This window comes from Crinia signifera, chromosome 2 (assembly GCF_055691185.1).
Source record: "Crinia signifera chromosome 2, ASM5569118v1, whole genome shotgun sequence".
Taxonomy (NCBI): domain Eukaryota; kingdom Metazoa; phylum Chordata; class Amphibia; order Anura; family Myobatrachidae; genus Crinia; species Crinia signifera.
In genome coordinates this window covers 29,130,958-29,146,974 of record NC_139218.1, presented here as the reverse complement: position 1 = coordinate 29,146,974, position 16,017 = coordinate 29,130,958, and the positions used below count along the sequence as shown (strand labels likewise).

General features: G+C 42.5%; 1 protein-coding gene across 1 annotated transcript in view; it reads left to right on the top strand.

Annotated features, from left to right (window-relative positions):
- ADAMTS5 (ADAM metallopeptidase with thrombospondin type 1 motif 5) overlaps positions 1 to 16,017 on the top strand; it is a 77,300-nt gene that overhangs the window by 10,791 nt on the left and 50,492 nt on the right. Inside the window, exon 2 of the mRNA XM_083171859.1 lies at positions 12,436 to 12,568. Coding sequence (XP_083027985.1) covers positions 12,436 to 12,568 — 133 coding nt within the window. The remainder of the gene's footprint in view (positions 1 to 12,435; positions 12,569 to 16,017) is intronic.

Sequence of the window (16,017 nt, the reverse complement as noted above, 5' to 3'; positions counted from 1 at the left end):
AGTCAGCTCCTAACTGGCATGTTAGCGTTGACAGTTAGTAGTTGATTGGTTGGTGCTTCATCTCTCTCCATTTATCTCTCAGCAAGGTCGATACAACTCCCCCGTTTATCTGTTGGGAACTTGGGCAAAAGGGTTGGGAAGCTCAGTGCCGGGTCAAAATAAGGGCACACTTACATCAGCGTATACCATTCCAAGCCACACTATTGCTCAGGGGTATTATTTCCCCCCAAATACGGTATGCAGTGATGCACATCTCAGGCGATTTGTGGTCAGTACGTGGGCTCGTTATTTCCACACAGATGATCTAATATATTGACCATGAACCTTTTTTTGCCTTAATTCCCTAGATGACATATACTGTATTTAGAGCATCCTGTATCATTTCTGTTGCCATGTTTATCTGTTCATCCTACATGAGTTATCCTGACATTTTTGAGGTTACTCTGACTGTGCGATCCATCTCAGATTATAAATGCTTGTGTTATGTAATAGACGTGTCGGCGTAAATTAAAAACAGAACATGAATAGAATGAAACTATTACAGAACAAAGCCATCAAAACCGACATCAGTGTGTGGCCAATGTCAGTACCGTGGTTAGTATCACACGAAGAGTATTCTCCGACAATCAAGTTTTCTTATCTCATTGGTTGTAATAATTCCGACGCTCTTGGCTTCAATTCGCATCATTCTACAAAGCATGTTTTGTGCAAAGCCACCAGCCTATTCTAACCAATATCCTCCTATCTTTTGTATTTATGGTCAATAGAACCTAGAGGAGAGACAGAATTATTAATTCTATAATACACCCAACAAAGAGGACGATAGACGGAATCACTTAAAGGAAAAAAAAAGAAAATCATATTTGAAACTTCAAAAAGTGACTTCTCGTGTTTCCAAACGATGTAGTCTGGGGTTATATGAAACTTGGATAAATCGTTTGGTTAAGCTGTCAATTAAATTACAGACGGACCCAATATCGATGGTCATAGTCCCGACACCAATTGAATGTCAGTCAAAATACCGACACGGACAAAATAACGTTCATTCATTTTGCCGACAGGTCACCTGTGTCGACATAGACACCAAAAAACTTGCCTAAAAAACTAACCAGTCATCGACATAGATACCAAAAAAACTCATGCCAAATTTTCACCTGTCAGCATTTTACATTTCGTCATTTTGCCCATTGAACATGTCGACATAATGAATGTCAGTAATTTTTTAGTATCAGTATTTTGACCGTCGGTCAATTAAAACAGTTTTGATCTGGGCTGATCTTGAAATGACGAAGTGTTTATGTTCCTTGGAGACAAAGCCAGCACATTTGCGGTCAAAGGACCACCGCTACCACTGTTCGTTTGAACTTTTATTTTTATTGCAGGTCTTTTCCAGTGAGATTAACCTCTAAAAAGTGTGCAGTCTGTAGTGGCATTGGGCCTTATTCTAGTTCACTCTTTCTGACAAAATCCTTCTTAGATGGACAAAACCATATGCACTGCAGGTGGGGCAGATGTTACTTGTGCAGAGAGAATTAGATTTGGGTGGGGTTTTACTTCAAAGTGAGATCTATATTGCAGTGTAAAAATAAAGCAGCCAGTATTTACCCTGCACAGAAACAAAATAACTCACCCAAATCTAATTCTCTCTGCACATTTTCTTGGCGGTTTACCTCCAGTCTGAGACTAATGGGAAGCTGTGTGCAAGCACAGTCTAAAGGAAACTCTAGGCGGCTGTTAATTCAATCTTCAGGGTATCGTTCCAGCCACCTTGTATGCAAATGCTGGTGCCAGGGTACAGATACAATGCCACCAATTTGGCTCTGGTTGCCCAACCCTACTAAGTGGTCACACCACCCTATAGCCATATGCTTATTTCATAGTCAATATCGTCATCATCATCAGTGTGCCATTGCAAAGCCATGTGCCAAAAGCTTACGCCAATGTGTCTTCTCTTTTTCCTGTGTGAGAATAACCCGTTACAGCACACTTAAGCCCCTACAAGTCTAGATGCAACTGAAATGCTTACACTGCAGTGGCGTCAGTGCTGCATACTTGCTTAAAATTGCCTCCGGGGCATGTCAGTATGATAATCAGTGGTGGTTAAGTTAACACATATAACATATATGTAATGCTGTATGTAATACACAGTATGTGCTTGCTTCCTTACCCAGGGATCAGCAGTGCGGCTGCTGCCTTTGATACAGCACTCTGCTTATCTGTCCTCTGTAAGCCTGCCCCCAGACTCCTGTAAAACTAGCCAATGGGAATCTGGGGGTGGGCTTAAAGAGGAAAGATAAGGGCAGAAATCAGTGCAGTGGCGTCTACTGATCCCTGTGTAGGGCACACAGAAAGGAAAAAGGAAAGGACTCGGGTGTCCGGGCACTCTTTTAAAATAATTAAAACTTAACATTTATTAGTAGATTTAAAGATGCATCATGTCAAAACATGCCACAGTGATCTCAAAACCTTAACTCGCAAGTGTTTAAGATTGTGATTAGAGTTGAGGTTAAAATTAGGTTTGTAACAGCATACATGTTATTGGTGATTGCAATGGTATGGATAAGTAAAGATGGTTTTGTCCATCTAAGAAATATTTTGTCTGAAAGGGTGAACTAGGAGAAGGGCCTAAGTTCCTGCTGGAGCCTGCACAAAAATAGCCCTGCCTATCGGCGAGGACAACCCGGCCCTACGGAGAAGGTGTGTGAGGGCCACACCCTAGCTAAGACCCCCCTGGGGAAATGCTGTTACCAGCGGGTGTAACAATACACAGAAGTTTACACAGACTATAACCGTGACTGGTGTAACAATACACAAGAGTAGACTCAATATCAAAATGCAGACAGGTGTAACAATACACAGAGGTGGACTCAATAAAAAGCACTGGCTGGTGTACAATACACAAGAGTACCATGGATACACCGTAGTTATCCCCCTTACTTGTTGTGTAAGTGATATATTATTTACATGTAATCGACATGCTAAATAGTTTGAACATGTCATCATTTTGAACGTGTTAACAGTCTGACAAAAGATGTTTGCAGGTGGGGTTTTGTGAGACTGCGCACTAAGTGCGTTGGTGCGGGGTTAGCTGCTAGAAATGAACAGGTGTAACAATGTCCAACGCAGGCAGGTGTAACAATACACAAAAGTTCACACAATATATAGCACTGGCTGGTGTAACAATACACAGTAAATCAAGATGTAATACTATGATAAGAGAGCGGGGAACCCCCAACTTATCTGAACCCCGAAGGCAGACAGCCGGGAGGAGGTCAGCCAGGAAAAGCAACCAGGAGATGGACACTGGGACGCTGGGGGTGCTGAGACAGGGACACTGCAGTAAAAAGGAATCCCAAAGGAGACAGGAGCCTGGAACCGGGAACACTCAAGGCGCTGGGTCAGGAACTATAGCCGGCGTCTGAATGACCCGGCCTGGAAGTTTAAATAAGGCGCCACTCAGCAGATCTCCTGCAGCTGCGTGCGGCGTATAGCGCACCCCTTCCTCCCCGCGGCCGCCTGGCGTCCCTCGTCGCCTAGGCAACTGCTGCGGCAGGGGAGGAAGGGGTTGCGTATGAGCTGCCGGGCGTATGTCCCTGCCCGGCGGAAGTGTGCGCCTGATGACGCGGCGGCGTCCCGGCTGCCTAGCAACCGCCGGGACACGCCGCCTAGAGACTGCCAGCTCAACGATCCATGGCTGTATCTCATGGCCACGCCCCCTTCTCGGCGTTCGGCAGGCGGGACATTGTTTCCCGCCTGCCGATGCTTTGTCGAGCGGGCCGAGAACGGGACAGGGTCACTGTAAATGAAATTTCCCCCCAGACCAAAACACTGCAACACCAGGATAAATTAAAAAAATCCCTCTTTTCCCTTTTTGAATTTTTTTTTCAGTGCGGTTTATAAATACTTGTGGAGGAAATGACATGTCTTGGAAAAACATGAAAGCTCTTAATAATAATGTTTATATTCTTTACAGCTGACACGGTGTACAGAGAATTTTTATAGGAACAATTAGTCCCTGGCCAAGCAGCGTAAAATCACATTTTCTCCGTCGCAGGCGCGGGGAAGATACCGGTCTCACAAATTACTCAGATATTGAAGTCTTTTGTAATTAAATCAAAGGCCCCCTTATCGCCAAGTTGCAGTATTCCTGAAATTCTCAAGATAGTACACTAAAAAAAGAAAATAACATAAACATATGGTGCTGAGTGGAGGGATTAATACAAACAAGCCAGAGCCGCTACTGGTTACACACGTATGTTAATCCCGTCACCTGTGATGAGGCTTCTCCCATGTCTAATCATTTTACTTCAGCCATGCTGATTCTAAGCCGCAGATTGTTGATAGACGTCCGTTAGCATCACGGGTGATTATAAAACAGGAATTTTGCAGACAAACTGCATTCTTATTTCTTTTTTAGAATTATTGCACTTATTCTTCAGAAATGTTTAAACGCGCTGTCCCACCTGCTACGGTTCTGTATCCAGCTCCCAGCAGGCATAGGGGATTATTCTGGTTGACTCGCTCGGATGCGAATTTGCATCCTTGCGAGTCAACTAGATCCCGCCTTGCGAATGGTGGTACGCTGGCCCAGCATCCACAAGGCGTGTACATTTGCACTGGCTGCGAATGGCTGTTTTACATAAACATCCGTTTGCAGCCTGCGGGGCAACACCCACATCATTCAATGGCCGCTGACCATCGAATGATGTGGAACGTGTACGCAAATCTAAGGTTGCTCAGAGCAATATTAAATCCGCCTGCACATTCTGAGGAAAGTGGGCGGGGCAGCTGACATCCGGTGATGTCAGCTGCCCACCCCCCCCCCGCACCCGCGTCATCGGTCCACTACCATGGGAATGCCCAGAGCTCTATGTTTTTTAATTGCACTGTCCTTTAATACATTATAAGACGCTGACATACCCAGGATTCAAACCCCTCACCTGTGACATTGTAGTTAGACACTTTATTCATTGAGCAACCTGCCCTGGCATAGAAAACTAGAGAACACTATTTAAGATGTGGCTGCAAGGGACTCTGGACGCGAATTCGGGCAGTGTACCGATGTTGTGCGTTTACACATACGCAGAACCTTTTCTGCGTATGTCTGTACGCAGGGAGTGTGCGAACTCGGCGAGAAGTCCGGTTGCCGGGTGCTCGCTCCTGGACTTCTGAGCAGGGGGTGGAGCGTTGCGGCCTGATCAGGGTCATTACCATATGCGCACGCCTGCGCATGGCGGAGTTTCCTGCATCTGACTGCTCACTAAGCAGATCCTTTGAGTGGATGAGGCTTGTGTTTAAGTCACTTGGCGAAGCGCCAGACTGCAATGCATATTTCACAGCCTAACGCCATCGGCATGCCAAATTTATTTGACCTACTGTATATATTCATATCAGCCTTTATCAGTATAAAAGAACAGGTGGTGACTCTTATGGAGAATCAGTAAATAATTGAAGATATGTGACAAAAAGCTTTGATAAGGAGTGAAGATGTTTTTACCCTGTACACAGCAGACGGTATCAAAAACATAAATCGTCAAACATTTGATTCTAGGTTACAGACAAACATTTGCCGCAGACACGTTTTTATGCTAATTCTGGGGCCAATTCCAGCAGCGCTACGGGAGGTGCATTTTCTCCTTCTGAACATAGCTTCCTCTTTAAAGGAATCCACCTTCAGTATCCCGCTAGCATCTGCCCAGCCACTTCCCTATTACATCCCAGATTCCCACTAAAATACACATTACCTGTATCCAAATTCGTTCTACATCACGCGATAAAAACCAGGACAAATGCGCAGTGTAACTTGGATGCATATGCCGTACTTAAAACAGTGGTCATTTGCGCTCATATCGGCATAGCGTGTGACTCTGATTGGACCTTAAAAGCCAGTGTCTATTACATATACAGTATTGCGAGTATTTTACTATTTTGATATTTTTGACATTGTATCAGTTTGCATAATAATGTATTAGGGGCTTGATTCAGTAAAGGATCTCTAAAGCAAAATCTTTCTCTAAATGGCAAAACCATGTGCACTGCAGGTGGGGCAGATGTAACATGTGCAGAGAGAGTTAGATTTGGGGGAGCTATTTTGTTTCTGTGCAGGGTAAATACTGGGTGCTTTAATTTTACACTGCAATTTAGATTTCAGTTTGAAAAAAAAATAGTTTTCATTGTCTACTTTGTTTAAAGTCCAAAAATAAATCTAATTACGTACTTTAACAAATAAATTAGTTAAGATATGTATATATTGTAATGACATGAAATACTATAGCTATTACGTCTTTTAATAAACTGTCCCGCATATTAATGATCGGGATGCTGGGAGTGGGGATTCTATGTAAGCATCATCATCGATGCTGAGGTCCAGGCGCTGGTCTTCTGGTCATTAGACATGTATTCTGACTGCCACTATCCCATCCCCAAAGAGGTTACCCATTGTCCTGCTGTGTGATAGGAGAAGAATTCGACCAGGTCACGCTAAAAGTATGCAGAGAGCTGGATCACCAGCATGTGGAGATACTGGCCCTTATTCTGGTTCAATCGCAAAGTGAACAAACGGACAAACCATGGACAAATCAACAAACCATGTGCACTGCAGGGGGGCAGATGTAACATGTACAGAGAGAATTAGATTTGGGTGAGTTTGTTTAGGTGCAGGGAAAATACTGACTGCTCTATTTTTACACTGCAATATAGATTTATCCCTTTGAAGTAAAACCCCACCCAAATCTAACTCTCTCTGCACATGTTACATCTGCCCCAACTGCAGTGCACATGGTTTTGGCCATTTGAGAAGGAATTTGCCTTTGCGAGTGAACCAGAAAAAGGGCCACTATCATCTCCTAGCATTGACAAATGGACGACCCAGTGATAACGTCTAGCCGGTAGGGTGAACGTGACTATATGCAGCTGATCACAACTTTAAACTGTGTTCAATAACTCAGTTTGATCCTAGTAATTGGTGTGAATAGAGTATAAATACTGTATAAACTCCTACACTAAATGGGAGTGACAGGTAGCTAGTGTTTTCTGCATTCCATTCTGTATGAAGGAGCTATTAGCCTTTGATGCTGGTAGACAGTATTTGGGTTATTAGATATAAGGTTTGTTAGTTTTGGACTATTACTAAAATAGACTTGGAATTCGGTTGATATTTCTGGATTACGAGCATTGTTTTTGGATAAGGATACTTCATTTTGGATGATATGGTGATAAGATATGGTAAAACGACAGCCAGCTGTTCCTGGGCAGTAGCCAATACTAGCGCGAGATAACAACTACCCTTATCAGCAGACAGTGCTAGAGGGGCCTACACACAGGTAGATCTGCTGAGCTCAGCAAGATCGTTCACAATTCCCATGAAGCGCTACACAGCATCTGTCAGGGCCAGTGTTCTCCGGTGAGTAAATAGATTTATGAAGCATGGTGCATCTTAATCGCCCGGCGACAGTGAAAAACGGGGCCAAATGCTCCTACTCACGGAGTGACGTAGGGCATTTTCAAAAAAGTTTGGGAACCCCTGTGTTAGACTATTCTGTGTACAGTGGAAGTCCAGCAGTGAGGGTTCTAGGTTCAAAAACAATTGCTAGCTTTCATGAAACAATTGCATATGTGTAACCCATACACACTATAATGTGTGCCCTATAGAAACAGAATTGGATTTAGGAGTTCTCAGCCCTCGTTGATATAAGTAATATAAAAAATGTAAAATGGCGATTGTCATAGGAATAACATTGCAATGTAGCAGATGTCTGACATTTAAGCAATACAAGATAATAAGAAAACATAAGCATGTAGTACAAATATGAAACAATGTAACAATATTAGGAGAATAATCACAGGCTGCATAAGCGATGGTGGATACACGTTGGTCTATCAAAAGTCTAATGCTGCTCCTCACCTCTATGGGGAAGTGTTTTGCACACAGGCAGCCACTAGATGGCTCTGGACTGAGAATTTATACTAATTCAACTACAACGCCCTTCTCTGGTGTAATGGGTGCATTGGGAATTTAAAGTGGCCCCCCTGAAAAAAATTCAAAAAAGTGTCCACCTTACACTCCCCATCACCAGCCTGCCACCTTCTACCCCCTAACACACCCACACCAGCATGCCGCCCTCTACCCCTTAACACACCCACATCACCAATCTGTCACCCTTTACTCTCTCCTAGCCACAGGCTTCCCCACAGTCGCACTGGCACACCATAATTCTTCCATGTGTTAACTATTGCCAAACCACCCCTGCCAATGACTTCATGCCATCAAGGATGCCATGGTCACATTGATGTGACCATTGGCGGCTCCAGAGGTGGGACTGCAGCACAATCCAAAAGTCAGATAGGGGAGCCACACCCACTGCCATTGAGTCAGTTTAGAATGGCAGCTGGTGGCAGTTGGTGGGGCTCCCCTTTTTGAATTTTTCAACTGCACTGCAACTGGGTCGACAATGTATCGTTCAACAGTCTAGATCGATCACTATTGGATGACAGTGACTAGGTCGTCACCTTGAAATTGTCAACATACCACTGGCCGGCATTGACAGAATGTTGACACAAGCTTACGGTTGACATGGGCATTGTCAACACCCACAATGTCGACATGTGTGTTCAATTTTTATTTTTTTTGGGGGGGGGGTGTAAACCGCCATGGTTCATACTTTGCATGGTTCATCCTTTATGGTGTCATAGAGTTAATAATTCATCGTCTGCAGCGGATGTGACAGGTGCTCTAGCACATATGACAAACATCTACGTTCTTCCCCTTTTTGGCCTCTAATAACAGCCAGACATTGTTGTGAGAGAAATATATTTCTATCTGTGAGTTATTAGTGATTAACGATGACAATTGATCTTTGATCTAGTCTTTTACAGTGGTTTTAAGGAAGGCATAAGCTGCGACTTACCTAAATTAAGTGCCAGCCATAGCGAGAAAGGTTTACTGTGTCTTCTAAAAAAAAAAATTGAAATACAGACAATTTCTAAACCACCGAAAATATCTCCCCGGCTGCAATAATAATTCTCACCCAAACTGAACTTTCTCTCTTGCATATTTTTCATTTTCTCTTATTAGATTATCGTTTTTTACGTTTACCTCAGGTCTCTAGTAAGAAATCAAAGAAGCCACAGCCTAGATTGATCAGTAGGAATAAAATCAGTAGGAACAAAATTGTCCTCCGGAAGGCAGTAAGCCAGATTTATATCGATGTAAAATGTCTGCTCTGCTGAAGAAGGTTCCAAGTTGGGGCGGGAGGGCTGCACACTCCGGTGAATAGATTTCGGGAGATTCTCTTGTGGTGTTTTCTGAGTTATGGAATGATTCCGCACTCGCTGACTGTCTCCTCCAGTCCCTCCATTGCACTGTATTCGCGGAGGCTGGTGAAAAATAGGGAATTTCTGGATATTAACCTTTTCTTTCATAATTTGTGTGTATAGGAAAACTGCTAATTAATGATTCGTTCTTGATAAAGCTTTTTAATTACCAGACACAGGGACCATAGAAAGTCAACATTGTGGTGTGCTGAAAATATGACATCATTTGGGTTTTTTCCTAGGAAAAAAACCCCACACATAAATGGCAAATTGCCTTACATTTAAAGGCTACTAACGACAAACAAATATATATATATATATATATATATATATATATATCTAGAAAATGGAGAAGGCCTGGCACTCCCGCAGCTGGGTCCGAATACCCCGGTGCCTTCCAGGACAGGTAGGTAGAGGAATGGAAGAGGCGGCACTCAAATGGGATTTTTCAAAAGTGTATTGTGGCAAAAATAGGACCAACGTTTCGGGGTCTTAATCACCCCTTTGTCAAGGTGCAAGTGGAAATGCAGTGGATTTCCACTTGCACCTTGACAAAGGGGTGATTAAGACCCCGAAACGTTGGTCCTATTTTTGCCACAATACACTTTTGAAAAATCCCATTTGAGTGCCGCCTCTTCCATTCCTCTATATATATATATATATCTAGTTAACTATTCCTTACCTCTATGAGGTGAAGTACCTCCACTGACCACTAGAGGTCACTCACCAGACCAAATTACTCCTTTGTTTGCGTAAAGATGTCATAACAGAAAGTGAAAGCAATTTTTGCAGGGACAGTGGTCCATTTTAAAACTTGCTGAATATGGAGAAAGGGAGATGTGAAGCAGATATTGGAGGCGCGACCAGATAGGGACTGGGGGTGGCGTGGATGGTTTGTGGACTAAAATCTGTCACAGCTCAAAATGAAAGTACATTGCAGAAGCCGTCATTTTGATAGTTTGTATATAAAAACTCTTATAGTTGTCATGAAAATGTTTCACTTTTATTAAGTTTTTGTTCTCTGTTATCAGCTGAAAAGTGACCAAATCAGAGATAGTCTATTGTGTATAGCAAACGTCTAGGTCGAACACAAAAGGTTGAAACAAGAATAAGGTTGACACGGAAATGGTTGACACGTGAAAAAGTAATTTGGTCAACACATGTTGATGTGAGCCTCTTGACCATGTCGACCATATAGTGTATAGCTAATGACTGTTGACTTAGACATTGTTGACATACCCTCCGGATCCCATTGCAAGCCACCCCCTTCCTCCAGCGCTTCATTTATATATCTGTTTGTACTGTAGCCCTCATATATAACCCAGCCAGTATTTGCCACTTATCTGATCCGCTAATTAGGAAATGCACATTTGCCTGTTAAGGAACTTATTGGAAAATCCATTTTCAAATGTAATGAGATAAGGACCGGACATATTTATTCATGTTCCACCGCTCAGTATTGCATGGTGCAGTTACAATAATATTTGTAGAAGTTTCTACCTCAGAGGATGATGCTAGAGTCTCCTCGCTGCCAGATAGGAGGGGGCCCGCAGCAGAGGCTTAACGTCTTTTAAACCCCCCTCCACACTAGGGCACATTAAACGGTCAGCAGTTTGTTTTAGAAGTGTGGGAGGAGACTGGAGTATATGGGGGGAAGCCGCTCAAACACCAGAGGCCACACAAATACCACACAGATAATGCCATGGTCAGGAACTCATTTCATGACCCCAGTGCTGCACTTAAGCAATGATAACCACCAGTGGCGGTTCCAGAGGAGCGGCTGCAGCATGGTCCTAAGTTCAAATAGAGGAGCCACACCTACTGCCAGTGAGTCAGTTTGGAATGGCAGTCAGTGGCAATTCTATTTAAATTTTGACCTACACTGCAGCCGCACCTCTGGAGCCTCCCTCCCTAACCACTGTCTCTGAATGCATCACGGAGTGCAAAGCTCCTGTGAAACTTAGAGGTAGAAGACCTCAAATATCATTTTTGCATAATCTTGGCAAGGGTTATGGGCTTTCTTTAACCCTTTGAATGTTAGGGATTTACCCGACGAGGTTACCTGGACATGGTGGGTAAGCCCATAACCCTGGTCAAGATTATGCAAAAAAAAAAAAACAATTTATAGCAAAATTAATTGCAAATTGTATTTTAATTATAAATTATAATGTTTGAATAGTGCACCTGCATTGTTTTACATTATGTGTGGCTCTATAAGCCTCAGCAAAGTAGCACCTCTATTACATATACCCCTTTCACACCGTTCCTTAAACCCCTATTATTGCTAGGTTGTGCCGCGTTGACCAGGGTCGAGGCGCAGTATGAAACCACCAAACCTTATAACCTGGGTCGACCAACCCGGCAATTCATACCAGGTTTGTGTTAAATCTGGGTTGCCCTGTGTCCACCAAACCTTATAACCTGGGTCGACCAACCCGGCAATTCATACCAGGTTTGTGTTAAATCTGGGTTGCCCTGTGTATAATGAGCAACCCAGATCTAGTGAAAGTCCCCCCCCCCCCCCCCCGGGTCGGATCCGGCATATGCGATTTGAAAGTAGTAATAGGGTCTGCAGCGTAGGGCCCCTCCCTATACAGTATGCCCCTGAAAATTATGTGGTACACACACGGTACGATCTTAGGGGAAAAAGCCCCTACATTGCTCTGTGTGTAAGGGCCATAGTCCGGCGATTAATTTCCAGCATGCTGGATAAATCTAGTTAATCGCCAGGCAGGCGATTCATCGGAGAACACTGTCCCTGACAGATCGCTCAGCAGACAGCGCTGACACATCGCTGTCTGCTGAGCGATCCTGCTGAGCATTCTGAGCAACATCACTCAGTACGCTCAGCAAATCTCCCTGTGTGTAGGCCCCATAAGTTTCCCCTTTTTGGAATGTATAAAATAACTTTAAAGATCATTCTAAGCAACAAGGACATCTGAACGTTGAACAGCAAGAAAGTATGTGAATACGGACAGGTGATGCCTGTAATCCGTCTCTGTCTCACCAGATGGCCATGCCTGTGCCAAAGCCTTTCTCTGTGTGCAACATGTTGTTACTCAATGTTAGTGTAACAACAGACAAGATTTCTATGACTTATTTTTCTCCTTCTTCCTTGGACAGGACTTATGCGGACATCATTCGTGTGATACCCTTGGAATGGCAGATGTGGGGACGGTATGCTCCCCGGAGCGCAGCTGTGCGGTAATTGAAGACGACGGGCTCCATGCAGCTTTCACCGTGGCTCATGAAATCGGTATGTGGGGCTGCTTCTGTTCTGCAGCCAAATCAAACACTTTAAACAGCTGCATTAATAACCCAAATACTCCTCATTGAAACGCCAGGCTTGCATGTGGGGTTATTTAGAACACAACTTAGCGTCATCAACTAGATGCACATAACGTGCTCCATCGTGGCTAAGGAGGAAAGGAAATTGAATCACTTATCTGAAGGTGCATATTTTCGTGTTTAAAACCTATATTACTGTATATGACTGGACATGCGAATCTCATGTGGTTTAGCCGAGTAATGTAAATCACATGGATGAACGAGCCGGCTGAAAAGCAATAACACCCAAACCCTCGCGAGAAATCCCCCATAAGCTCCCTTTCTGCTCTTTGTGACCTTTCCATCTATGCGATATTATTACTACAAAAATGTGATCTCACCGGAGACTACTCATTGGTCGTTGTACGATGTACGCATACTAATTCCTTCATTAAAAGCTAACATTTGTTCTGGGTATATACTCTAGGCACTGGGGAAGATCTGTCTTGTAGATTTCACACGTCCTCAGGGGTTCCATGGGGTATAAGTTGGAGCGGGCTTTATTGTAGCAAACAAAGTACTGCTGCACAAAATAATCATTTTCTTTTTTTTTTTCTGTGGCAATTAGTTGTAATAGCCCATAGTTTTCCCAGCTACGATCAGGGTTAGCATCAAAAAATTGTGTGGCCCAGAACCGCCTTTCCCTTCTCGAACCATGGGCGTGCCAGGTCAGACCTCCGGTGTCCGAAAACTGGCTGCGCTATAGGTTTAGATTGCTTCAAGGGAATTGGGATTTTATTCAATCTGTATTGCTAATACCTGACTATTACTTACCGAGACCAGTGGTGCTAGTATATAACTCTGATGAGGCCACTGGTGCTAATATATAACACTAACAAAACCAGTGGTGCTTATATAGAACACTAACAAGACAAGTGGTGCTAATATATAACACTAACAAAACCAGTGGTGCTAATATATAATTCTGATAAGGCCATTGGTGCTAATATATATATATATATATATAACAATAAAAAGATCAGTAGTGCATATATATAAATCTACCAAGACCAGTGGTGCCAATGTACAACACTAACAAGACCATTGGTGCTAACATATAACACTAACAAGGCCAGTGGTGCTTATATAGAACACTAACAAGACCAATGGTGCCAATATATAACACTAACAAGACCAATGGTGCTGATATATAACACTAACAAAACCAGTGGTGCTAATATATTACTCTTCCAAGACCAGTGGTGCTAATGTATAACTCTACTGCGGCCACTGGTGCTAATATAAATAACAATAAAAAGACCAGTGGTGCTTATATATAACTCTACCAAGACCAGTGGTGCCAATTTACAACACTAACAAGACCATTGGTGCTAACATATAACACTAACAAGACCAGTGGTGCTTATATAGAACACTAACAAGACCAGTGGTGCTAATACATAACACTAACAAGACCAGTGGTGCCAATATATAACACTAACAAGACCAATGGTGCTGTTATATAACACTAACAAAACCAGTGGTGCTAATATATTACTCTTCCAAGACCAGTGGTGCTAATGTATAACTCTACTGCGGCCACTGGTGCTAATATAAATAACAATAAAAAGACCAGTGGTGCTTATATATAACTCTACCAAGAACAGTGGTGCTAATGTACAACACTAACAAGACCATTGGTGCTAACATATAACACTAACAAGGCCAGTGGTGCTTATATAGAACACTAACAAGACCAGTGGTGCTAATATATAACACTAATGAGACCAGTGATGCTTATATAGAACACTAACGAGACCAGTGGTGCTAATAAATAACGCTGACAAGACCAGTGGTGCTTATATATAACACTAACAAGACCAGTGGTGCAAACATATAACACTAATGAGACCAGAGGTGCTTATCTATAACAATAACAAGACCAGTGGTGCCAATATATAACACTAACAAAACCAATGATGCCAATATATAACACTGCTAATACATAACACTAACAAGACCAGTGGTGCCAATATATAACACTAACAAGACCAATGGTGCTGTTATATAACACTAACAAAACCAGTGGTGCTAATATATTACTCTTCCAAGACCAGTGGTGCTAATGTATAACTCTACTGCGGCCACTGGTGCTAATATAAATAACAATAAAAAGACCAGTGGTGCTTATATATAACTCTACCAAGAACAGTGGTGCTAATGTACAACACTAACAAGACCATTGGTGCTAACATATAACACTAACAAGGCCAGTGGTGCTTATATAGAACACTAACAAGACCAGTGGTGCTAATATATAACACTAATGAGACCAGTGATGCTTATATAGAACACTAACGAGACCAGTGGTGCTAATAAATAACGCTGACAAGACCAGTGGTGCTTATATATAACACTAACAAGACCAGTGGTGCTAACATATAACACTAATGAGACCAGAGGTGCTTATCTATAACAATAACAAGACCAGTGGTGCCAATATATAACACTAACAAAACCAATGATGCCAATATATAACACTAACAAAAACAGTTGTGCTAATATATATAACACTAACAAGACCAATGGTGCCAACATAATATAACACTAACAAGACCAGTGGTGCTCAAACTATTTTCAGAGTATCATCGTGTCTCATATTTGCCTACCACTCTGTAATGTTCAGGCAACATATGGAAATTAGTCAGGCCTGCTTTATAGGTAAGAAACTCAACTTTGGCCCCTCCAAGTCATTGGCCAATGCACAGTGGTGGCACACCGCTGTGAAAATAAACACAATGAATGACATTATGTGACTTATTGAGTATTTTTGTGGTCTCTCATTACCCAGCACCATAGTCATGGCCTTGCTCGCATGGCCTTGGTAAAGTATGAAAAAAAAAACCTTGAAAAAAAAAACATGAAAAACTCAATATCAACAATTGCCATTTCGACCAAAGGTAGGTCAACATTTTTTCATGTGTCAACATTAATAGTGTCGACCATGCCAACAGCATCCCCCTAGATAGCTTCTCTGAATTTAAAAGCAGGGGAAGCTACTATGATTTTTACTGACCAGTGGTGGGTGGTCAAAACCGCCGGCAATAGAAATAGATACTAAGCAGGTCTGAATTAACATTAAATTCTATTGCCGTTTTAAATCGATAAGTCAAAGCCACCATTGTTTGGCAGTTTTGGCAGTTTGTTGATTAGTAAATAAAAATAAACCATCTACTCCCATCTACTAGGTAAATATGAGGTGTACGTTCGTCTACACCCTATATAGCTATTTTTTTTAATGGTACATCCTAACCAAACACCTTAACCGTCAATGGGTGGCCTGTATTTACAAACGAATGTAGACGACATATGTTTTGACTATTAGGCTATATGTAACATCCCAACAGTTTGTTTTACTTAACTCTTAACTTGCCTCAA